Genomic DNA, 24529 nt, shown 5'->3' on the forward strand with positions numbered 1-24529 from the left:
AGCGCCTTGGCCCCCGAAAGTGCTGGGATTATAAGCATGAGCCACTGTGCCTGGTTTCCCTTTCAAAAGAGATTTTGGGTGTTTCGTGTCACTGTATCCACGCCGCGTGCGGTCTCTTGTGCGTGGCTTCTTTTCCTGAGCAGGCACAGCTGCCTTCTAACCCGTGAGCAATGGCTTTAAGATTTTTGTTTGTAATTCGGGGGTGACCCAGGGGTTCGGGCCGCGGGCCCCTCCCCTCGCCCAGGCACACCTTGCGGAGGAGGGGGCGGCGGGGACAGGACCCGGGTCTGTGCCTGCGCACACCCTCGCGGGCCAACCCCACCCCCCCGCCGGGTACCTGTCACGGCTACTGCCGCGGCGCGCGCCCGCCAGGTTAAGCCGGATGGCGGGAGGAGGGGTGCGGGACACGGGGTGCGGGGAGGGTGGCATGGCGCGCGCGTGCGCAGGAGTCGCCGAGCAAGAACTGGTAGTGCGCGCGCTCGCCGCTCGCTCGCGTCCCGGAGGCGGAGTCTGCGGCGGCGGGCGGAGCGGGGGCGCGCCTATGCTAGTCACGTGGGCGCTGGGGCGGGGCCGGGGCGGGGCCGGGCGGCCGTTCAAGGCAGGGGGCGGGGCCGGCGCGGCCGTTCAAGGCAGGGGGCGGGGCGCCTCCGAGCGGCGGGGCCAAGGGAGGGCGCAACAGCTGCTACCTCAACACTTTCTGACCCAACGGTCACCCAGCGCCGGACTCGCTGCGCCCCGGCGGCTCTAGGGACCCCTGGCGCCTACACTTAGCTCCGCGCCGAGGTGAGCCCAGGCCCTAAATCCTCCGGGCGGGGGTAGGGGTGAGGGACGCTCCTTTTTTGTTAGGGCGGGGGTCTTGGAGGCGCGAAGGCACTAGGCGCCTCGGCGGATGGCTGCACCCCTCGCCCGCTGCTCCCCGTGTCTTTTTGGGGGCCGGGTGCGGGCGCGGAATCCGGGAGGTGTCCGCACAAAAGGCCGAGAAAAACTCCGCGACGCCTACCTCCCTCCCTCCGCCCTCCCCGCCACCTCCTCTCCGCGCCCGCTCCTCCTCATTCAAACCCGGCCCGCCTGAGTGGTGTCAGCTCAGTCCTGGCCGCCGCCGCATGAGGAAATGGCCGAGGAGCCGGAGCCGCAGGTAAAGGGGGCGCGCCCCCCGCCCGCGCCAGCCGGGGCGCCCGCCCGGTCCTGCGGAGGCTCCCGCGCCGCCCCCGAGGCGCCCGGCTCTCGTTGTCTTGTCCCCTCCCCAGGCTGACCTCAGTTCCCCGTGTCAGCTTTCTAGCCGCTCCTCTAGGGCGCGGCCTCCCCAGCCGGCTCCTGCGCTTCCGCCCACGGGAAGGTGCGGGCGATCCCGGGCTGCATCCGCTCTTGGCCGTCACACTCACACTGCACGATTTAGAAGGGCTTGGGGTGCGGGGTTCCCTGAATCTCCGCTGGGAGCGGGGGTCCGGGGGTCTGCGGTGGTGGGCGGTGGGGGTCTGTTCCGAAAAGTTGGGTCGCCCCGCGGGGCGGGTCTCCCAATTTGCCCAGTCGGCCCTTGGGGCGCGGGCGGAGGGGGGCCGTCGGCGTAGGGTCCCCAGCGATACCCCGGGAAGGGCCGGGGCAAGTTGGAAATGGTCAAAACAATGTGTCTGGACTGGCAGCATTGCTTCTTATTGTAGTTTTAATCTGCATTTCTCTAATAGCTAGTGATGATGACCAGTTTTTCATTTGCTTATTTGCCAGTTGCAAATCTCTATTAGTGAAGTATCTGTTCACATATTTTGCCCATTTTTTAAAAGTTGGGTTGTTTTCTTATAATTGAAGTTTATTTTTTCTTATACTCAAAATTTTAATTCACACATAATAAATTGTACATATTTATGAGGTACAATGTGATGTTTCAGTACATTTTACATTGCATAATGATCAAATCATGGTAATTAGCATATCCATTGCCTTAAACATTTACCATGTCTTTGATGTAAGAATATTCAAAATCCTCTCTTCTAGCGAGAATATGAGTGTATTTTAAATGTACATCTATTTGTTTTCTCACAATCCTATAAAATGATAGCTTGAGTCAATGAGTTATCCCCCCAAGTCCTATCAACCTTGTCTATTTTAGTGAAATTTAATATTGTCTAGAAAACACTAAGCAAACATAGTTATTCAGAGAGCATAACTGAGCCCTCTGGTTATTCTCTGTAACCCACAAAGGAAGCTGAACACTTGATGTAAACTTCTTTATCAGAGTAAATAATAAGAATCCTCTCCATTACATACAAAAGAAAAAATAACTGGAGAGATAGTCTCTGCTCTGAGGTTATTATCCTGTGGTGTTTGGTTTCGGTACATTCTCCCCCACCCCATGCCCTTCTCCCTCATCTTTAATGAGTATCTGTATGTATGGCAGAACAGTATTTTTTTTATTATACTTTAAGTTTTAGGGTACATGTGCACAATGTGCAGGTTAGTTACATATGTATACATGTGACATGCTGGTGCGCTGCACCCACTAACTCCTCATCTAGCATTAGGTATATCTCCCAATGCTATCCCTCCCCCCTCCCCCCACCCCACAACAGTCCCCAGAGTGTGATGTTCCCCTTCCTGGGTCCATGTGTTCTCATTGTTCAGTTCCCACCTATGAGTGAGAATATGCAGTGTTTGGTTTTTCATTCTTGCGATAGTTTACTGAGAATGATTTCCAATTTCATCCATGTCCCTACAAAGGACATGAACTCATCATTTTTTATGGCTGCATATTATTCCATGGTGTATATGTGCCACATTTTCTTAATCCAGTCTTTCATTGTTGGACATTTGGGTTGGTTCCAAGTCTTTGCTATTGTGAATAGTGCCGCAGTAAACATACGTGTGCATGTGACTGTATAGCAGCATGATTTATAGTCCTTTGGGTATATACCCAGTAATGGGATGGCTGGGTCAAATGGTATTTCTAGTTCTAGATCTCTGAGGAATCGCCACACTGACTTCCACAATGGTTGAACTAGTTTACAGTCCCACCAACAGTGTAAAAGTGTTCCTATTTCTCCACATCCTCTCCAGCACCTGTTGTTTCCTGACTTTTTAATGATTGCCATTCTCAAAGAACAGTATGTTTTTAAGTGTCTGCAGTCTTGGGCCAAGCTCGTTCTATTCCCCACTCTACAAGAATCACAAGAGCGCTAGGATTCTGTTTGGGGTTGCTGTGGACACAGAGTTCTTATTACAGAACTGACTTATTCTCAATAGGAGGTAAAGACCTAGAGGTGAGGTCTCTGAGCAAGGGAGTCCCATCCCATCCTCTGCCCTCTCTGTTGGCTGTTGTCCTCTCATCTTCATCAGGAGAATTAAAATCATGTAAAGTTTTGGCGGGGGGACTAGATGGTGGTCTCTGCGGCCCATAGACAGGAAAGTTTGCTTATACCCAGCGGGGGGGACCACTAATTGACATTCCTTTCCCCTCCCAGGGACCTTACAGAGTCCCCTTACCCTCACGGTACTGGGGGACAACCCGTGGGTGTAAGGCCAAATAGCAATAACCTTGTTACTTGCCAGGAATTGGGTCAAGATTTGATTTAACAAGCTTGGTTTTGGGAACTAAAAAATGAAAAAAGGAAAAGCCATAATCTTGAAAGGCAACAAGAGAGAAAACTGCTAACAGGATCTTGATTAAATTTCTCCCTCTTAGAGAATGTTGGACCGACGACACAAGACCTCAGACTTGTGTTATTCTAGCAGCTGAACACACCCCAGGCTCTTCTGACCGGCAGTGGCTCTGGAAGCAGTCTGGTCTATAGGTAAGCATGTCCAGGGCTTACAGGGAGAAGCTCCCAGAAATCCAGCTCTGCCTTGGGTTGCCCCGGTTCACGTCCAAAGATGTGCTTGGGCCACATCTCTGGAGCACAAGGTGGTAGACTGAGAGCTTTGATATTTCTACTGCTACGGCAGATGAGCTGGTATAACTCCAAAGGTATGGAATTTGCTGTTGTCTGTGACCCAGCAAATAAAAATAGAAAAATAATTCGATAGAAAAATAATAGAAATAGAAAAAATTTAAAAAACAAACCAAGCCTCATTCTATGACATTTTAGGCAGTGTGATAATATGCATATACTGGTCACTTTAATCTTTCCTACAGGGGCAGCTGGTTGCCCTAATGTTGGATGCTCTGTTCAAGGATGGTGAGCTAGTGTTCAGCTCAGGAAGCCACTCCACAGAGATGGCCACCAAAAGGGCTTCAGTGGTCCCATCTCAATTAACACCTGAAACACTGTTAATAATTACAGTAAAGGTCACAAATGGGTTTTTATTAGTGAAATTCATGGCTTACAAAGCAGCATGATGGATGTTACAATTATATGACATTTTAAGATCTGTTAATCAACTAACGTGTTTTGGAGACAGCCCATCCTTGCATAAACAGGATAAAGGTGTATGAGGGTGGCCTGTAGTGTATATTTAGAGACGATACCCAAGGCTTGATCCTCATATGGTCCTATCTCCAGGAAGGTTTAGGAAGATTTTGGCCTCTGAAACATTAGGAATCTGTTGAGAATGAAGCTTTCATGCTTGGAGCACCTAAAGTGCGGAAAGCTTACAGAAGCTTGTGTACTGTGTCTGCTTGCTACTGAATGTTTTGTTAAATGAATATCTGTATGTGTGGCAGATTTGGTCGGAGACCTACTTTTCATTATAACCTGGTAGCATGATTATAAAGGTGTAGCTAACCTTCAGCTAACTCAAACTTCTGTGGTTGCTCCTATCTACCAAAAAGCATTTAAGAATTCTGCATGACCACTTCAGTTTAGGACAGTTTGCAATTCTCACCTTCCTTAGAGGGCAATTTAGCTAGTTACTTATTCATGTCCCATGAGGGAAGTCATTCTGTGCCCCAAAGCAGCTTATCAAAGTATTATTTCAGACTTCATGCAGTACTCTCCCTGAAAGGAATTCAGGTAACATCTATGGATGTCTCATGCCCTTTTTGGAGATTAGTTTCCCAAGGAACTTGCTTAGCAATCCTGGCTTGTCACCTGAATCTGGAGTAATTTGAGTGTCTTCCAGTTCTCTTGCTCAGTAGAGGATGTCTGAAAAATCCAGTAATCATTTAATAAGGCTGCTTATGTCAGAAACTCAAATTCTTACCTTTTTGGTGTTTTGAACATTTTCCCCTGTTATGATTTATTAGTGTATTCTGCATAGACAATCCAATTATTCTTCCTGCTGAAAAGTAGCGGATGCCTATAGATGCCTTTCTTTTTGTAAAAGGTATTGTTTTTCCTGAGACCTGGATGAATTTCCAGGAGCCATTCAAGGACATGAGAACACCCACTTAGAACTTGAAAGGTTCACCTCATGGCCCTCAGACCAGGCTAATGAGATGCGATAATTTGAACTCTGGCACTCCTTTCCTCACAGGCTGAAAGACTAGCACAATATTAGTGTCTATCTGTGCTTAAAGGCTGGAGCTATTGATCAGAGTCCAAAATTAGTTTGTGTAGGGGAACTTTTCTTAAAGACATAAAAAGATACCATTTAATATATTGTTTCCAAAATGTGTTTCTCACACATTTCCACTGTGAGAAAGAGGTTCTGTGGTCAAATAGGTTAAGAAACCTCAGCACACTCTTAGAGAATCCCAGTTGTTATCAGCAGCAAAAAAATGTATGTGATCAGTTTCTTAAACTTATTTAAATGTTTGAAAAGTTAGAAAATTGTGGCAAAGAGCATTAATTCTTGAGTCTTGGGAGTGTATTACCTTGATGAGAATGTTTGTGTATTTGAAACTAAAAATGTGTATCAGTTTATATTGCCACATACTGATTTTTATGGCATAATATATGGTGTAGAGAGCAGGTTGTCTAAAAACCAATATTGGCAAAATGCTGAATATTCAGCATGGTTTTATGAAGTTGACAGATGTGGAGTGTACTTTGCATGTGTCTTAACTTACAGATGAGGAAATGAAGTAGCAGAGAGATTAAATTAGCCAAGCCAGGGGTTTCAGTGCTAGGAAGTCTTGATATTGTAAAACATAGCCATATAACTTTAAGAAAATGAATCCAGACAAAAAGAAAACAAAATCATTGTAAACACATAGTCCACTTTAAGTTCACAAAATGTTTTAAACATAATTAAGGCTATGCTTGACTTATCTACTTGTTTATTTCCTACCAAGGATGACCGGGAACTAGCCATTGATATAGAAACATTCATTATTCTTACATTTTCTTTCTTTTTTCTGTGTCCTCTCTCTCTCTCACACACACACACACACAGTCTCAGAAGTACTAGTGCTGTATCCTGAAATTGTTTCTTTAGTTCTTGTCAAAATTCCTCCGATTTTATTTTTTGTGTCCTGAAATACTGTTGACATTAACATCCTCATTGCCTTCCAAAATATCTGACTTTATTTTTTGTATGTGCTTTTTACTCTTTGGTAGAGTTATGGATTCACTACCAGATTCTACTGTATGCTCTGACAACTATGACCACAATGGGTGAGTTGACTGATCTAAGTGGTGAAAAACACTGGGAGCATCAATGGCAATAACAGCTTTCTGTCAGAGACTTTAAGCATCTTTGGTAACATTGTTTTTGAACCAGAGTGGAAAAAATAAGATCAGGTCAGAAGAGGGATGCTTGGTACTCAAAGATTGTTTGTGACTCTAAGTAATTAGCAAACAAAACCTTAGGAAACTATCAGAATGCCTGTGTATGAGACTCTCTCAAGAGTGATGCAAGAGAGTAGAGAATCCTACTTGGAGAAAGAGGGTGGTAGCATTGGACAGGCAGCAGAGGAGCCCTCAGCATAAAGAAAGGAGCTAAGAGACCCTGTATCTGTCCCTCACCCTTCAGAGCTGGTGCCCCAAACTCAAAGCCATCATCACATTGGATGGAGCCCCTGCCTCAGGTTTAGTCACTTGATCCTATTTGAGGAGAAGCAAAGATATCTGTGACTCATGAAGAGCATGAAGGTGGTGGAGGGACTTGATAATTAGGAAATCAAAATGGGCAAGAATAATGTGTGACTACAAATGGGACATGAATTTGAAGGAAATTTAAGTTAAATTTGCTGCCACACATGATGATCAGGTTCAGTAATAAAGAATTGTATTTAAATCTTGATTCATTAAACTTTTTTGAGAGTCCTAAACAATTTTTATTACCAACACATAGAGACTTGTTTCTAGAGAAAAATCAAGTACCAGGTGCCAAATAACAGATTTACATGAGAATTTTTAGGGACAACACATTGTAATTTGTAGCGCAATCATAGCCAATTTGAACCAAAAAAAAAAAAAGTCGTGTATGCATTTATGTTGTTTCTTACTATTTACCTTTCAATCCTTTGAACTGACTCCAATGAATTGACATCAGAAATCTGTGCTGGAGTCAACAATGAAAGGTGATGTCATAATACATATTGGAGATGGGAGGAATTCAGGTTTGTGAAATTCAGTCTCAGAATTATTCATGGGAAAATAGTTTTCTGGACACTGATTCTAAAATTCTTTCTAAAAAGTTGGGTCTTAAGTAAGCTAAGTCATATTTATCATATCTTTTAGATTCAAGGAATTTTGCTGTTCAAATAAATTGGTCATATCACCGCTCCATGTGGCAAATCTCTAATAGATTTTTGCATTTGATGTTTGAAGTAAAATGCAGCAACCTTACATAGAGCTTTATAATAAGCTTCATGTGCTCAAATATAATTGGTACTTTTATAACCGAAGCTGTTTGTTATACTCAGAAAGTTATTTCTTATCGTAAGATTACCAATATAGTCACCAAAATATTTTTTTATATTTTGAATTAATTTTCCACATTTAAATAAAACAAGCGCTGCTGCTGTTGTTACTATTCCCTTTTAACGTCTCCCCAAATTAGTGTTTTATTCTGTACACTTTATGAGATGGCAGCTTAACAATACCCTTAATATGGCCCAAGGATTCTACAAAAGGAAATGCTGGTGTGTTTGTCAAAAGTGTTTTCTGGCTGGGCATGGTGGCTCAAGCCTGTAATCCCAGCACTTTGGGAGGCTGAGGCAGGTGGACCACGAGGTCAGGAGTTCAAGACCAGCCTGGCCAATATGATAGAACCGCGTCTCTACTAAAAATACAAAAATTAGCTGGGCATGGTGGTGCATGCCTGTAGTCCCAGCTACTCAGGAGGCTGAGGCAGAAGGATCACTTGAATCCGGGAAGCAGAGGTTGCAGTGAGCTGAGACAGCACCGCTGAACTGCAGCCTCGATGACAGAGCAAAACTCTGTCTCAAAAAAAAAAAGTGTTTCCTGTGCAGATTATCTATTCACCACTTGCAGATTTGAAGTTTACTAAGCATGTGTGATATCTAAAAGTTCATTTGAAGAATAAGTTTCAATGCCAAAAATGTTTAAAAGTGGGATATAGGAAGATGATGCAAAGATCGAATATCCAAACATTTCCATTTTCACCAGGAGGACTTAATAGAATGTCTAACAGCTACTTTTAGATATTTTTGAAATGTGAGAGGGGTGAGTTAACACAAAGTAGACTGTGAGATTAAAATGTCTGTTCACTCTAAAATCTCAGCATTCACTTTCTTATTGTCAAGTTATTCATCAGACTCTTTTCAGAGACAACCTAAATGCAAGCTCTTAGAATATTACAACATCTTTTATATGAGATGACAGGAAATAATTTCATGGCCTTTTAAAGGATAGATGAGGGATTTGAATACCACTTTCAGATTAAGTAACTCCTCTATTGAATATTACACTGTTTTATGGTTCATATCTCTATTGTGGTTGAGAGGTATTGCCAGATTTATTCGCTGACAAGTAAATATTATTCAGTTTATAATTAATATCCACGTTGGGGGGAGATACTTTAGTCTATGTTAAAACTATCTTCAATGTTCAGTATCCTGTTCCACATAAAACTTTCATGCCCTAGTTTTAGCATTCATTGATTTTTATGTGAATCAGTTGTAACTGTGATCATTACAAAATGGTGATTTTTTTGTAAAAAAAGTAGTTTTTCTGTGTTTAATAAGTATCATTCTATTATAAGGAGAGCTATTCCTACCCCTATTTGTTCACTATTACTATGAACTTATAAATTCTTACATTATTTCAATGAATTACAATCCTTTCTGTCATTATTTATTTTGATCTTTAAATGGTCCCATATTTGGCCAGTGGGACTCCCTAAAAGCTAGCCCCTGTGTCCTTTTGACTTGACATGTTCCCATCACTTTTTGAGCATTTCCCCAGCCCTGGAATCAGCCATTTACCCAAAGAACCTCATGCCCTTTAGAAACCAATCAATATTTTGCATTTGGTATGCTGATTGCCATTGGCTCATTGCTACTTGTAGGCCTTTTTAATATATAGATGAGAGTACAGTTATACATATTGACATATACAGATATATGCACATATGCAACAATTTTAATGTTTAATACATAGTATATACATTTATATGTGTTCTGTAAACTACGTATTATTGTTTTGCCTATATGTTTTTAAATTTACTTAAATGGTATTAAGTTGTATCTCATTTTGTTAGTTTTCTGCTTAGTAACATAAGATTATTCTTCTTGTGCATACCTTTTGTTGTTGCTTTTAACTGGTATGAAAAATTGCACAGCATGCATGCATCCCCTAGTGAGGAACACATATATTGCTTCCTACCATTTGCCTTCACAAAGAGTGCCGCTAAATGATTATCCTTATGCCAGACCCCTATAGACCTGTTTGAGTATTTCTGTAGGAATATGAAACAGGACTTGATGGGCCATGGGATTGCATATTTTGAATTTTACTGAATACTGCCTATTGCTCTCACAATGGTTATACCAGTCTGCATCTCATGAACAGTGCATGATGGTTCCTACACATACACATTCACAACAACACTTGACATTATCAAACTTTCTAATTTATATAATCAATCTAATAGGTCATAACATATTGCATTATGTTTTACTTTGAATTTATGCGATAACTTATGAATATGAGCATCATTTTATGTTCTTATAGCATTTGGGATTTCTTCTGTAATGGTCCATTCATGAACTTAGCCCGTTTTTCCACTAGTGTTCCTATCTTTGTCTTGTTAATTTACGTGTGCTGTTTTTGAATATTTTATATTTTAGAATAAGTTAATCAAATTTCTTTTAAAATTATGTTTAATTTTCAAAGTGATTATGTTACATTTGTAAACAATATAGCAATGATTCACTCTTTTTAGTAACATTAAAAACATGGTGCTATTGTTTGGAGGTTTGTACCCCCAAACTGCATGTTGAAATTTGATCCCCAATGTCGGAGGTGGGGCCTAATGGAAGGTGTTTGGAAGATGAATAGATTAATTCCCTCCCTTGGAGTGAGGGTGAGTGAGTACTCACTCTATTAGTTCTTGCAAGAGTTGGTGGTTTAAAAAGAGACCAGCGGCTTCCCGCACCTTGATTCCCATCTTGCCATTTGATCTCTGAACGTGTCAGTTCCCCTTCATCTTCCACCATAAATGGGAGCAGCCTCAGAAGCAGATGTTGGCATCAGGCTTCTTGTGCAGCACACAACTGTGAGCCAAATAAACCTCTTTTCTTTATAAATTACCCAGCCTCAGGTATCCCTTATTAAACAGACTCAGATGCATGGAATCCCATTCAAAAGTTTGGACTATCGCTTTATGTATTCAAATCATCCTTCATGTCAGTTTGAGACATTGAAGTTATGTTCTCTAATCCGTCATCTGCCTGTTAGCTTTGGCATTGTTGTTTTTCATTCTCTTCATGACAGAACTTTTTGCCTTATTATTTTACTTGTGAAGTTTGAAATTTTCCCACTTTCAGTCTACAAAGGTAATTTCTAATCCTCATAGTTTTAATTTACACATTTAATGCTTTAATCTACTTAGAGTCTACCCTTCAATATGGTGTTAGGTAGGGATTTGGTTTCATTTTTCTCCCAATGGTAGGCTGATTTTCCAAATACCATCTATGAAACAATTCATCCTTTTTCCTTGTTTATGTAATCATCGTCAGTGACATATATCTACATAGGTTTATCTCTGAGCTCAATATTTTGCTCCATTGATACTTATGGCATCCCTACACCTTTTTTTATTAGCATGATTAGTTAAGTTATTAATGGAGCCTTTATATGTTGACATAGATTTTGTAGTAAGTATGTCAATATTCTAAAAAATTTTGAAAAATACCTATGTGAGCCCTGTGGTGTTTGGGAGAGGGAAGGGCTTTAAATACTAGGTTGATTTCTTTGTTACTTGAGTATTCTATTTCTATATAAATATATTTTCTTGCACTAATGTTAGTGTTTTATATTCGTCTAGGAATTTTTCCATTCCATCTAAGTTTTCACATTTATTAGCATATAATTGAATAATCTTATTTTAAAAAATTTTAGTTGTGTTCTAGTTATGCTCCCTTCTTGTACATTTTATTTGGATATTCACTCTGTTTGTTCTTGATTATTATTGCCACAGGTCTATTGTAGTAATCTTTTCAAAGAGACACACTTTTGTTTTGTTAATCTTCTCCACGGTTTTTTCTTCTCCAGTTCAGTGACTTATGCTTACCTCCTTATGTTTTGCTTCCTTATTACTCCATAGACTTTGCCTTGTGCTCCTTTTCCAACCTCTCTACTTAAATGTGTACTCTTTGCTTTTAACCATCTTGACTTCTTATTAATGCTTATATATTGGTAAATTTTCTTCTAAATATTGCTTCATTGTATCCTACAAACTTTGTCATGTTATTATCAATCAGTTCTTAGTATTTAAAATATTTCATGATTTCCCTTTTAACATAAGAGGCATTCAGTAATGTGTAATTTAGTTTCAAATGTGGGTTTTTTTAAAAAAGCGAATCATATTACAATATATTCAGAGAACAGCAATATGATATTGATCCTGTGGACTTTATCCTGTGGAAGCTTTCTTTATGGTACAGAGAGCTATGATGTTGGTCTGTCCTTGTGCCCTCATAGGTCTTTTGCTGTTTCTAGAAGGTGTTAGAATTTTCTCTTTGTCTCCATTAGATACTTAAAGCTGATATGTTTCTTCTTTCTTGAATTTTGGGAAATTTATCATCATAAATTTTCACATTTTATTTTGCATTTTTAGTTTTCATTTCTTCTTAGATTTTCATATTCTAGATGTTAGATAGCTGTTTTTATCCTCCATAACGTTCTTCTTTAGTATGTTCTCTTTATTCTTTTCTACTATTTTCTGGGTAAGTTTCTCAATCTAATCTTCTAACTCTAAATTAATTAGCTTTTCACATGTATCCAAACTACTATTTATCCCTCAACAAGTTATATTTTTTTGACAGTCATACTTTTACAGTTAAGGCTTTCTCTTTTATTTCTTCTTATGACTCCGATTCTCATTTCATGTTTCAACATCTTCCTTTGTGTCCTCTTATCCTTGAGAATATTTGTCATGCTTACTTTAAAATCTTGGTCAGTGTGTTCCAGTAGTTTTGCTACAGTCGGTATGCTGTTGTTCAGCTTGTTGTATTTCTTTTTCAGTAGTTGTATTCCTCAGATATCTAATCATGTTGGTTTGTGAACTCAGATTTTTTGTGGCTGTTGGCTACTCTGGTCATTTGTATTGGGGAAGGACTGAAGGACAATCTCAGTCTGCTGCTGTTCTTGAAACATAATTATTAATAGCACCCACTTTTTCCTTTCAAAAGTGTCCTGGTTTGGGCAGGAATTATATAGTCAGTCTCACTGAAATCTAGGACGTAAGCTGTGTCATTGTCAGTAAGTTTAAAATGAAGAGAAGTGATGTGCCCCAGGGTAGAGAGTCTCAGGAACCATGAAACACTGACCAGGCAACTCCTCTGGGTTGTGAAAAGGAAAAACTTTAGACAAGGTAAATTTAAGAGTTTAATAGTGCAAAAATGATTCTTGAGTTGGGAAGCTTTTAGAACGAGAACAAGTTCTGAGAACTGCAAGCTGGCAACGTGGCCAGACAGCATTATGGACAGAAAATGGAAGTGAGGTCCAGAAACAGCTTTGTTGTTTACAACTGGTTACAGCTGGATGTTTTGTCTTATTTGAATCAGTCAGCCACCCGCAATTGACTGAAGCTCAGCTGCTGCAATTGACTGAGACACAGCTATCTGTTACAAGTGTATATTCTATTCATAATTATGCTGTTAGTTTACACACTAGGTTAGCTTGCAGTTTGTTGCATAAGGACTCAAGTACAGAGGCAACCACAGGGAAAATTTTGTTTAATTAAACAACTATATCACCTTGAAGCTCCTGAACAAAGCAGCATTGGAGGAGACAATCTCTCTGGTTTGTAACCTGGGCTTTGGGGATGGAGGCAGGTGGAGGAGTGAAGGCCCAAGGATGGCTCTTCAGCCCTTCCCTGTTTTCATCAGCCAGCCTAATGCTCTCCTAATTTTACTGTAACTACTCCTGGGTAGTTGCTGTTGTTGTCTATGGAGACAGGCAGGGATGGTCATTATTGTTTCCAAATGGCTAAATTGCATGTGTTTTGTTTTGTTTTGTGTTTTTAGAACAGCTAGTTTATTAGTTGTAGGGTTATTGTAGCTAATTTGAATAAAAATTAAGCCTACAAATTCACATGGTATTTGATTATGTACAATTTAGTTTAATTCTTTAGCTCTGACCCAAATGAAGTGATATCACTAACCCATGATGGAGTCCTCAGTGAAAGTGAAATGATATCACTAGCCTATAATGGAGCCATCAGTGAAAGGTGTTATGTGTGTGTACGTTCATAAAGATACACACAAATGTTAACTATAGAGTTTCTTGGACACTGTTTCTAAAGTACTGGTAGTTTCAGCTTCTGTATGTAACATCCTTTTCTTTTTTGGGTCTAGTTGGATACAAGATAAGTAGATCACAAGAAGTCTACTTCTTCTTCCTAGCTGAATTGACTAGTAGCTAAAACTTTTAGAAAACTGTTGGATTCCCTGTGTATGAGATTCTACCAGGTTAGGCTATATTAGTTTCTAGGGCTGCTTTAACAAAGTATCACAAACCAAGTGGCTTAAACAAAAATTAATGATCTCATAGTTCTAGGGACTAGAAATCTGAAATTGAGGTTGTCAGTAGGGTTGGCTTTTTATGAAGGCTATAAGGAAGAATCTGTTTGATACCTCTTTGCTAGCTTTTTCTGGTTGCTGGCAATCTTTGGCATTCCTTGGCAGGTAGACTCTTGTCTAGAGTAACTGCAGCTATTTGACCAAAAGTGTAAGTCCAAATTGTGTTTGTATCTGAGTAATATGCTTTTATAATTCCCCAGCCCACAGCCAATTGAGTTGATGGTAGTAACCTATGATAGAGCCACCCATGAAATGTGAATGAGAAACAAAGATTTATATACAAGTAAGTGTATATATACATATATACACATAACATACACGCATGCATACACATACACACACAGAAACATAAAACAATGAAAGAGAAAGAGAAGTTGATATTTGTAAAATTCACTGTCAGGCATATCCTTGGAAATACAGAGTATCTTTGACACTATGTCTAAATCTTCTCACTGTAGGATCTATAGATAACCTTCTATTTTTTTTTTTCAGACCAAATTGGATAAAAGAGGATGAAGTCATGAAAGGGATGCTTCTTCCTCTTAGTATATTTGTTACTGTAAGTTAGTAGTATCCAATCCCTTAGGAACCTCTGAGGTTTTCCATTTATGAGACTCTCCTACTACTAGAGTGGGCCAAAGGGAGAGAGAATCCTATATGGAGCAATGGGGAGGTAACAGGTGACAGGGAGGAGTGAAGCACTCAGCAAAAAGAACAGAGTTCATGAAACCGTAATGGGTTCCTCACCTTCTAGAGTTCTACCACCATGTGAGGCTGGTGCTCCAAACCCAAACCCACAATCATTTTGTAGGGAGTTCCTGACTCAGGCCTACAGCTACATGGTCATATCTTCTGGGCAGGAAAGACAGCCATGATGGGTGAAAGTAAAGAAGTGACAGAAGGACTTAGGAATCAAGAATTTAGATGGGGTAAGAGGCATGTTTCCTTACAGACTGCAGTTACATTAGAAATAAATGCCACTGGCCAGGCATGGTGGCTCATATCTGTAATCCCAGCACTTTGGGAGGCCAAGACAGCTAGATCACTGGAGGCCAGGAATTTGAGACAAGCCTGACCAACATGGCAAAACCCTGTCTCTACTAAAAATACAAAAATTAGCCAGGTGTGGTGGTGCATGCCTGTAATCCCATCTACTCAGGAGGCTGAGGAAGGAGAATTGCTTGAACCTGGGAGGCGGAGGTTGCAGTGAGCCAAGATGGTACAACTGCACTCCAGCCTCAGTGAGAGTGAGACTCCACCTAAAAAAAAGGATACACCTAGTTTGAATTAGTGATATACATATGAATATTTAAATGTCAACCAGATAGTACATCGTAGAGTAACTGTAGCTGTTTGATTCAAAAAGTAAGTTTAGAATTACATGTGTGTCCAACTATCTACTTTTATATTCCTTTAGCCTGCATGCAGAATTGACATCAATGACCTATGATAGAACCACCAATGAAATGTGAATTATAAAATATATATACACAAATATTTAAAGAAATATATATGCAGATATACATACTTCTGTCTATCTAGACACACAGGGAGAGAGAGAAAGGGAGAGAAAGAGAAAAGAGAGAGAGAATCGACAGAGAGAAAGATGAAGATTATGTGCTTACACTCAGGATCATCTATGGCCATACAGAATGTCTTTTACACTGTTTATAAACCTCCTCACTATAGGCCCTGCAGGCCCCTTATCCAACTTTTTGATTAAATTGGATAAAAAAGGAACAGGGCAAAAAAGGGAAACTTCTTGTTATTGTCTTGTCACCCTTAGTAGCAGGCACATACTTAGGAAAGTCAGATTTTCTGTGTATGAGACATACTAGAGTGGACCAAGGGAAGAAAATCCTATGCAGAGCAACAAGCGAGTAACAGTGGACAGGGAGCAGTGGAGCCCTTAGGGAAAAAAAACAGAGCTAATGGCCCTGGCAGGGTTCCTCACACCCAGAGCTCTACCACCATGTGAGGCTAACACTGCAAGCCCACACCCATCATCACATTGTATGGGGCAGTTTCTTGACCCTGTGTGAGAGCAGAGAAGACACCTATAATGGCAAAAACAAGGCACTCATGAAGGGATTTTAGTGTCAGGAAATGAGATGGGGTCAAGGGGATTTGTATATAGAAACTGCAGCTGAATTTGAAATAAAGTAAACCACCAAATTCTTAGTTTGTGCTGTATTCAATTGTAAAGAACTAAACATCGCTTGTGAGTAATTCAAACCAGAAAGTGAAGTCCAGGATGTCATATTGGTGTTGGACGATACATATATATATTTAAATTCTGTAGCACTGCCAAGTCTAAATTCAAATCAGTACCCTGGAGTGGAGCTGTCAGTGAACTGTGAGACAGAAATAATATAGAGGCTGGGCGCGGTGGCTCACGCCTGTAATCCCAGCACTTTGGGAGGCCGAGGTGGGTGGATCACGAGGTCAGGAGATCGAGACCATCCTGGCTAACACAGTGAAACCCCATCTCTACTAAAAATACAAAAAATTAGCTGGATGTGGTGGCGGGTGCCTGTAGTCCCAGCTACTCAGGAGGCTGAGGCAGGAGAATGGCATGAACCCGGGAGGCGGAGCTTGCAGTGAGCCAAGATCCTGCCACTGCACTCCAGCCTGGGCAACAGAGGGAGACTCCCCCTCAAAAAAAGAAAAAAAAGAAAAAGAAATAAATCAATATAGATATAAGGATGTATGAACAAGGGAGGAAACGATTATATACCATTTATATATACCTATATGCATTCATATTAAATCAAGGCGTGCACCCACAGGTACTGCAGAGAAATATAAAGGTTGAGATTAGGGAAGTTCCCATTCAAGGGCATTAATGGAAAAACAAAAAACTTTTGACACATGTGTCTGCGTGATCTCACTATGGGATATGAACGTGACTTTATGTCTTGAATGAATTTAGATAAAAGATGGCCACATAAAAAGAAGAATGATTTTTCTTACTAGTCTGTTTGATACTCTTGAGTAAAAATAAAAAATAATTTTCAGACTGCCTGTATGTGAGACCTTACTATAATGGCTGAGGACAGCAGAGAATCCTCTTTGGAAACAGGAAAGCACAGCAGGGACGGAGAGTAGTGAAGACCTCAGGAGAAGAGAAAAAAGCTAACAACCCTAGAAATGTTTTCGACCCTGCAGAACTCTGCCACAATACAGGGTGGTACTCAAAACCCCAAATACCATCATATTGGATTGTGTCCTTGACTCAGACCTGCAGTTACTTTACTGTACTTGTGGACCAAGAGAGACAATCAAGTGAAGAAGTAATGGAGGGCTTTCGAGGCAGCACATTTAGTGGAATAAGAGGGCTGACTACCTTCACGCAAAAGTTTAGTTTGAAATAACTGCCACCACAAAGGCTGTCACGCATTGGGACTGAGGTCATAATAAAGAGGTTTATTTAAATCTGAAAGCATTACTATTTTCCCCAGCCTAAGATGTTGGTTGCCATCATATAAATCCTCCTTTTTAATAAAAAAATGACATTTTAGAACCAAATAGTGCTATACACATGAATAGTCAGAACTTAACTGGTTTATGTGCAGAGTAATGAAAGCTAGTTTTACCAGAAAAGTAAATTTTGAATTGTGTCTCCTGTCTGACTGTATTCTTTTGTCATCCTCTAGTCCACCCACAAATGAATTATCAGGAGTGAACCCAGAGGCACGTATGAATGAAAGGTGAGTTATGCATATGTGTGTCTTTATTTATCGAATTATAACTGAGCATAGAAGTATTCACACACACAGGCACATAAACAAATATATCCATCCATCCATCCATGCATCCATCCATACACACTTCTCTCAAACACATCCACTAACAAATCCATGCATACAGTGGAAACATACAACAAGGAGACAGACGGCCGGACATTTGTGGAGTTTATTCTGGGAAGCCTGCGTGGCCATAGAGAGTGGTTTTTAACAGGATTTCCAATTCTTCTCCTCGTAGCCTTTGTAGGTAACATTGCTTCCTTTTCTAACGGAGTGTTATAAAAAGGAGCAGGTCATAGGAGAGCTGCTGCTTCGTATGTTAGTGTATTTGTCACTGTTAGTTCCTAGTAAGCAGCTTCTTAAAGGACTCAGATTTCCTGAGTTTGAGAGCCCACCAGATTGACAGAAAGGAGGAGAAAATCCTGTTTGCAACATGGAGGAGATAGCAGCTGACAAGGAGCAGTGAAGCCCTGGGCAGAAAAGAACAGAGCTAATGGAACATGGACTTGTCCCTCACACTCCAGAGCTCTGTCAACATATGAGGTTGGTGCTAAAACACAAACACAAGCACACCACCTCATTGGATGCAGCCCTTCCTTAGGCCCACGGCTACTTGCCTGTGTCCCATGGACAGGAAAGACTAGCATGATGGGTGAAAGGAAAGACGTGATGGAGAGATCCAGGAAGTGGGCCATAGATGGGATTAGGAGGAGGAATGCCTACACAGTGGAGTTGAATTTAAAAGAAATTCACCCACAAAAGGCTGTCTGTCGTGCATTGGCCAGCTCCAGTGGTACAGAGTTTTGGTGAACTCTTGAGTCAGTGAGTCTTAGATAGATGTGCTGCAATCATATAAAGTATGATGTGTAGGGTAAATGGCATGGTAGATTCCAAAGAACCAAATACACACATGACTTCTGTAAGGGTAAGGCAATTTACAGGTTGAAAAGTAGTTGGAAGGTCGGGTGCGGTGGCTCAGGCCTGTAGTCCTAGCACTTTGGGAGGCCAGGGTGGGTGGATAACGAGATCAGTAGTTCAAGGCCAGCCTGGCCAACATGGTGAAACCCCATCTCTACTAAAAATACAAAATTAGCCGGGTGTGGTGGCGGGCACCTGTAGTCCCTGCTACTCGGGAGGCTGAGGCAGGAGAATTGCTTGAACCCGGGAGGCAGATGTTGCAGTGAGCCGAGATCATGCCACTGCACTCCAGCTTGGGTGACTGAGTGAGACTCTGTCTCAAAAAAACCAAAAACAACAACAACAAACAAAAACAAAAAACCAAAACAAAAGCAGTTGGAATTATTTTGAACTGAAAACCTTAAGTCTAGGAAGTTACATGTTGTCTTAGTATGTACATGTTAACTTCTTTGGCATGGCCCTGTGGGTGAATTGAGAGTACCTTCTAGTAGGCAGGCCAATGCACCATGTGATATCAAGGAATACAGTTATACATGTATCTATGCATATACAAACACATACATACATGCATTCATACACACAAGAGAGACTGAGTAGGGCTATTGAGTGTGACAGGCATCCATGGGAACAAGGAGTTCCCTTGAAACTATTTCTAGAGTCCTCTCAGAATGAGCTTTGTATGCAATATTGTTTTGTTTTTTGGATGGAGGTAGGAAAATGGGGAGGAACTCATAGAGGGAGACTTTTTATGTTAGTGTTTGTCACATTACCTTTCTGTGAGAATGAGACTTTCCTAGTAGCATGAACCAAGGGAGAAGCGAATCCTGCTTGCAGGGAGAAGGAGATAGGAGTGGACAAAGATCAGAGAAATCCCAGCCAAAACAAAGAACAGAGCTAATAACCCTGGAATTATTTCACCCCCTCCAGAGCTCTACCGTTATGTGAGGCTGACTGCCTTTGCCCATACCCACTCTCACATGGGATGGAGCCCTTGCTTGAGGCCTCCAGCTACTTGGCCGCAACTCTTGGGCAGCAAAGAAAACTAGGATGGGTGAAAAGTGAGGAGGTGATTGGAGGTGATAGAGAATGAGGAACTCAAATGGGATTATAAGAAGGGAGACTCAGGAACTAAATTTGAACTAGAATTAAATGCTCTCCAAAAATGCTGTTACACCTTGAGGTGTAGATACCCTTACTTAATCTGCATGCATCGCTATGGTCACAGCCTAAAATGCTCACTGTTGGCATATGAAACCTCATTTCTAATAAAAAGACAAATGCCATCCCAGGTCAATTTAGTGATATACATACATGCGAATAATAAAAGTGTAACTGGGGAATGACACATAGACTAACTGTAGCTATTTGTTGCAAAACATTAGAATTACGCATTGTGTCTGACTCTGACCATATTTGTCCTTTAGTCCCGATCCGACTGACCTGGTGGGAGTCATCATTGGCTCAGCCCCAATGACAGGTGAGTTATAAAAGATGTACACATGACCAGGTGCAATGGTTCACACCTGTAATCTGAGCACTTTGGGAGGCTGAAGCAGGCAGATACCCTGAGGTCGGGTGTTTGAGACCAGGCTGGCAAACATCGTGAAACCCTGTCTCTACTAAAACTACAAGAACTAGCCAGGTGTGGTGGCAGGTGCCTCTAATCCCAGCTACTCAGGAGGCTGAGGCAGGAGAATCGATTGAACCTGGGGAAGTGGAGTTTGCAGTGAGCTGAGAACATGCCGCTGCATTCCACCCTGGGCAGCAGGAGCGAAACTGTTGCAAAAAAGAAAAAAAGAAAAAAAAAGATGTACACACACACACAAAACAGTGACAGAGAAAGAGACCGAGATTAGTGGGATTAACTCTCAGATGTGTTCATGATAATACAGTGTTTCTTTCACACAGGTTCTTTATCATCTCACTGTATCATGTATAGATAACTTCCACATTTTTACATTGTTTAGAAAAAAAGAAACTGACTATAGATAGAGGCTTCCATCTGTTACTGTCTTGTCACCCTTAGTAAGTAGCGGGCAAATGCTTTGGAAAAGCAGATTTTTTGTGTACCAGACATACCAGAGTAGGCCCAGGGAAGAGAGAATCCTGTTTGGAGTGAGGAGGAGGTAGGAGTACTTGGGGAACTGTGAAGCCTTCAGCAGAAAGCAACAGAGGTATGAGCCTTAGAGGTGTTCTCCACCCTCCAGAACCCTGCCACCACAGAGGCTGGTGCTCCAAACCTCAAATCACCATCCTATTGGATTGTGCCCCTGTGTCAGACCTCTAGTTACCTGACCCTTTTTGTGGGACATGAGAAACCACCATGCTGGGTGAACATAAGGAGCTAATGGAGGGCCTTTTAAGCAGGACATTGAATGGAATAAGAGGGCTGACTACCTACAAATTGGAGTTGAGTTTGAAATAACTGCCACCACAAAGCTGTCACACATTGGGACTGAGGTCATAATAAAGAGGTTTACTTAAATCGGGAAGCATTACTATTTTCCCCCGCCTAAGATTTTGGTTGTCGCCATATAAATCCTCATTTCTAATAAAGAGGAAAAGACATTCCAGGTTCCAGTAGTGCTATACACATGAATAGTCAGAAATTAATTGGTTTCTGTCTAGAGTAATGAAAGGTAATTTTTCCAAAATATAAATTCAGAATTATGTCTCCTCTCTGACTGTTTTCTCTTATCATCCACTAGTCCACAGACAAGTGAATTTAAAGGAGCAACCGAGGAGGCACCTGCGAAAGAAAGGTGAGTAATAAATAGTTAAAGTCACCTGTCAGCATAAGTGTGCATAGAACTATACACACACAGGCACATGAGCAAGTATACCCCATCCATCCATCCATCCATCCATCCATCCATCCATTCATCCATCCATCCACATGTCTCTTCAACACACTTACACAAACTAATCCATGCACATGATGGAAACATAGACCAAAGAGAAAGGAGACTGGTGGACATTTGTGGAATTTACTCTCAGGAGCCTGCATGGCCATAGAGATTTTTTTTTTTTTAACAGAGTTTCCAATTCGTCTCATTGTAGCATTTGTTAGTAACTTTGCATCCTTCTTTGGTGGAGTTCTATAAAAAAGAGCAGGTCATAGGAGATTTGCTTCTTCCTGTGGTGTATTTGCCACCCTTAGTTCCTACTAGGCAGTTTTTTTATGGGACTCAGATTTCTGACAGGAATTCATTGGTTTCTGTCTAGAGTAATAAAAGCTAATTTTCCAAAAAAGTAAATTTAGAATTGCATCTCCTATCTGACTGTATTCTTTTATCATCCTCTAGCCCACACACAAGTGAATTTAAAGGAGCAGCCCTGGTGTCACCTATCAGTGAAAGGTGAGTTATAAATACATGAAGACACACGTATGCATAAGAGTGCATAGAGCTATACACACACGAAGCACATACACAAATATATCCATCCATCTTCATCCATACACACTTTTGTCAACACATTTACACAAACAAACCCATGCAAAAAATGGAAACACAAAACACGGAGACAGATGGACATTTGTGGAATTTACTCTCAGGAGCCTGCATGGCCATACAGAGTGTTTTTTAACAGGGTTTCCAATTCTTCTCATTGTAGCATTTGTAGATAACTTTGCACCTTTTTTTGATGGAGTTGTATAAGGAGGTCAGTTCGTAGGAGAGCTGCTTCTTCCTGTTAGTGTCTTTGTCACCCTCAATTTCTGCTAGGCAATTTTTTAAGGGATTCAGGTTTCCTGAGTTTGAGACCCTACCACAGTGTTCCAAGAAAGGAGAGAATCCTATTTGCAACATGGAGGAGATAGCAGCCAATAAGGAGTAGTGAAGCCCTGGGAAAAAAAGAACGGAGCTAATGGAACGTGGACTTGTCCCACACACTCGAGAGCTCTGTCCACATGTGAGGTTGGTGCCTAGACCCAACCCAAACCCACCACCTCATTGGATGCCGCTTTCCTCAAGTGTGCGGGTACTTCATTGTGTCTTATGGGCAGGAGAGACTAGCATGATCAGTGAAAGGAAGGAGGTGGTGGAGGGTTTTCCCAATCATGTGAAAACCTCTCCTGGAAATAAATCATAAAGGTGTAAGTAATATGAAAAACCTGATTCAAGTTAATTATAGTGTAATGCTCAAGAAACCTTGCAAAATGAATGAGATTTTACAGAAGGAATAAAAGGATTGTGTTTAATCAGTGGCTGATTAAGGAAACATCTAGGTGAGAATTCTTAGCTGCTCATTAAGCAATAGCATGTGAGTTTTGTATGTAGTATTGATTTTTAAGCCAATAAATAAATTTTTAAAAGAATTTATTTTATAGGACGTTGGAGGCATGGGCAAATTAAAACGTATTTCTATTATTATTATTATTATTTGAGATGAAGTCTCGCTGTTGCCCAAGCTGGCATGCAGCGGCGTGATCTCGGCTCACTGTAACCTCCTTCTCCTGGGTTCAAGCGATTTTCCTGCCTCAGCCTACTGAGTAGCTGGAACTGCAGTCATGTGCTACCATGCCAGACAAATTTTTTGTATTTTTGGTAGGGGCAGGTTTTCACTATATTGGCCAGGCTGGTCTTGAACTCCTGCCCTCGTGATCTACCCGCCTCAGCCTCCCAAACTGCTGGGTTTACAGTCATGAGCCATCAGATTGTATGGAGGCCCTGCCTTGGGTCTGTAGTTACTTAACCCTATCTGAGGGGCAGGAAAGACATCCATGATTGGTGAAGAGTTACTGGTGGTATTTGAACGTGAGAAGGCAGAAAATTACAAGGGCGAGCAAGGTGGGTGTTTACAAACTAAAGTTGATTTTATGTAAATTTTGCCAGAAACAGTAACTTGGGGATTAGGTTTAGGAGTAAAGAAATGTATATAAACTTGATTCATTAAGTTTTTTTCACAGGCTGAAAAATTTCATTACAAACATCTAAAACCTCATTTCCAGAGAAAAATTAAATACCATGTTTCAAATAAATAACTGATTAATGTCCATTTTTCAGGGGAACTAGATTATAAATTGGAGAATAATTATTACTAATTTGTATCAGAAAATTAAGTCTAGGATAACATGTGGAGTCTTGCTATGTTCATTTTTAATCCTTTAGCTATTACCTCATTGAATTAAAAAGAGTAATGTGTGGTAGAGTCATCAATGATGGGTGAGATTTCAAAATACGGAGAGAAAGAAGAGAGGCATATATTAAGATTGGTAAAATTCACTCACAAATGAAGTAATAAAGAACTGCACTTAAATTGTGATTCATTAGTTTGTTTTTTAAGGCCCAAGAGCACCTTTACATAATATAAGGTTTTCTTCTAGGAAAAAATGATATACGCATTGACATATACATTTTCAGAGTTCGGCCAGTTTATAAATGTAGAGCAATTGTACATAATTTCAGCCAGAAAAGTATGTCTCTGAAGTCACTTGACCTGAAGTGTACATTTTTAATCGTTAGCACTGGCCCGGATAAAATGACATCAGTAGTCTTTCACTAATTTGATATATATTTGATATAACTCACCTTTCAATGGTGGTGTCATTGAAAACTACTGACATTATTAATTTGGGTCAGTGCTAAAGGATCTATCTACACACACACACACATAACACACATGTATGTGTGTGTGTGTATATATACAGATATATCTTTTAGCTATATATGTAATATATATAGATATATAAATATGTATTTGTGTGTATATAGATATACATATATCTATATACATATGTCTACATATGTATATAGATACACATATCTATATACATGTCTAC

The 24529-nt window shown here is 40.8% G+C and overlaps 2 protein-coding genes across 2 annotated transcripts in view; both read left to right on the plus strand.

The window, feature by feature from the left end:
* The window catches only part of LOC129528196 (histone-lysine N-methyltransferase 2C-like), a 41399-nt gene extending 23603 nt beyond the window's left edge, over positions 1 to 17796 (plus strand). The window contains exons 6-8 of the mRNA XM_055368013.2: positions 3674 to 3782; positions 6429 to 6485; positions 17740 to 17796. Coding sequence (XP_055223988.1) covers positions 3674 to 3720 — 47 coding nt within the window. The 3' untranslated portion in view covers positions 3721 to 3782; positions 6429 to 6485; positions 17740 to 17796. The remainder of the gene's footprint in view (positions 1 to 3673; positions 3783 to 6428; positions 6486 to 17739) is intronic.
* The window catches only part of LOC129528194 (putative tyrosine-protein phosphatase TPTE), a 40211-nt gene continuing 33156 nt past the window's right edge, over positions 17475 to 24529 (plus strand). The window contains exons 1-4 of the mRNA XM_055368011.2: positions 17475 to 17793; positions 20172 to 20228; positions 21456 to 21509; positions 22053 to 22106. Coding sequence (XP_055223986.1) covers positions 17651 to 17793; positions 20172 to 20228; positions 21456 to 21509; positions 22053 to 22106 — 308 coding nt within the window. The 5' untranslated portion in view covers positions 17475 to 17650. The remainder of the gene's footprint in view (positions 17794 to 20171; positions 20229 to 21455; positions 21510 to 22052; positions 22107 to 24529) is intronic.

This window comes from Gorilla gorilla, chromosome 17, assembly GCF_029281585.2.
Source record: "Gorilla gorilla gorilla isolate KB3781 chromosome 17, NHGRI_mGorGor1-v2.1_pri, whole genome shotgun sequence".
NCBI lineage: Eukaryota > Metazoa > Chordata > Mammalia > Primates > Hominidae > Gorilla > Gorilla gorilla.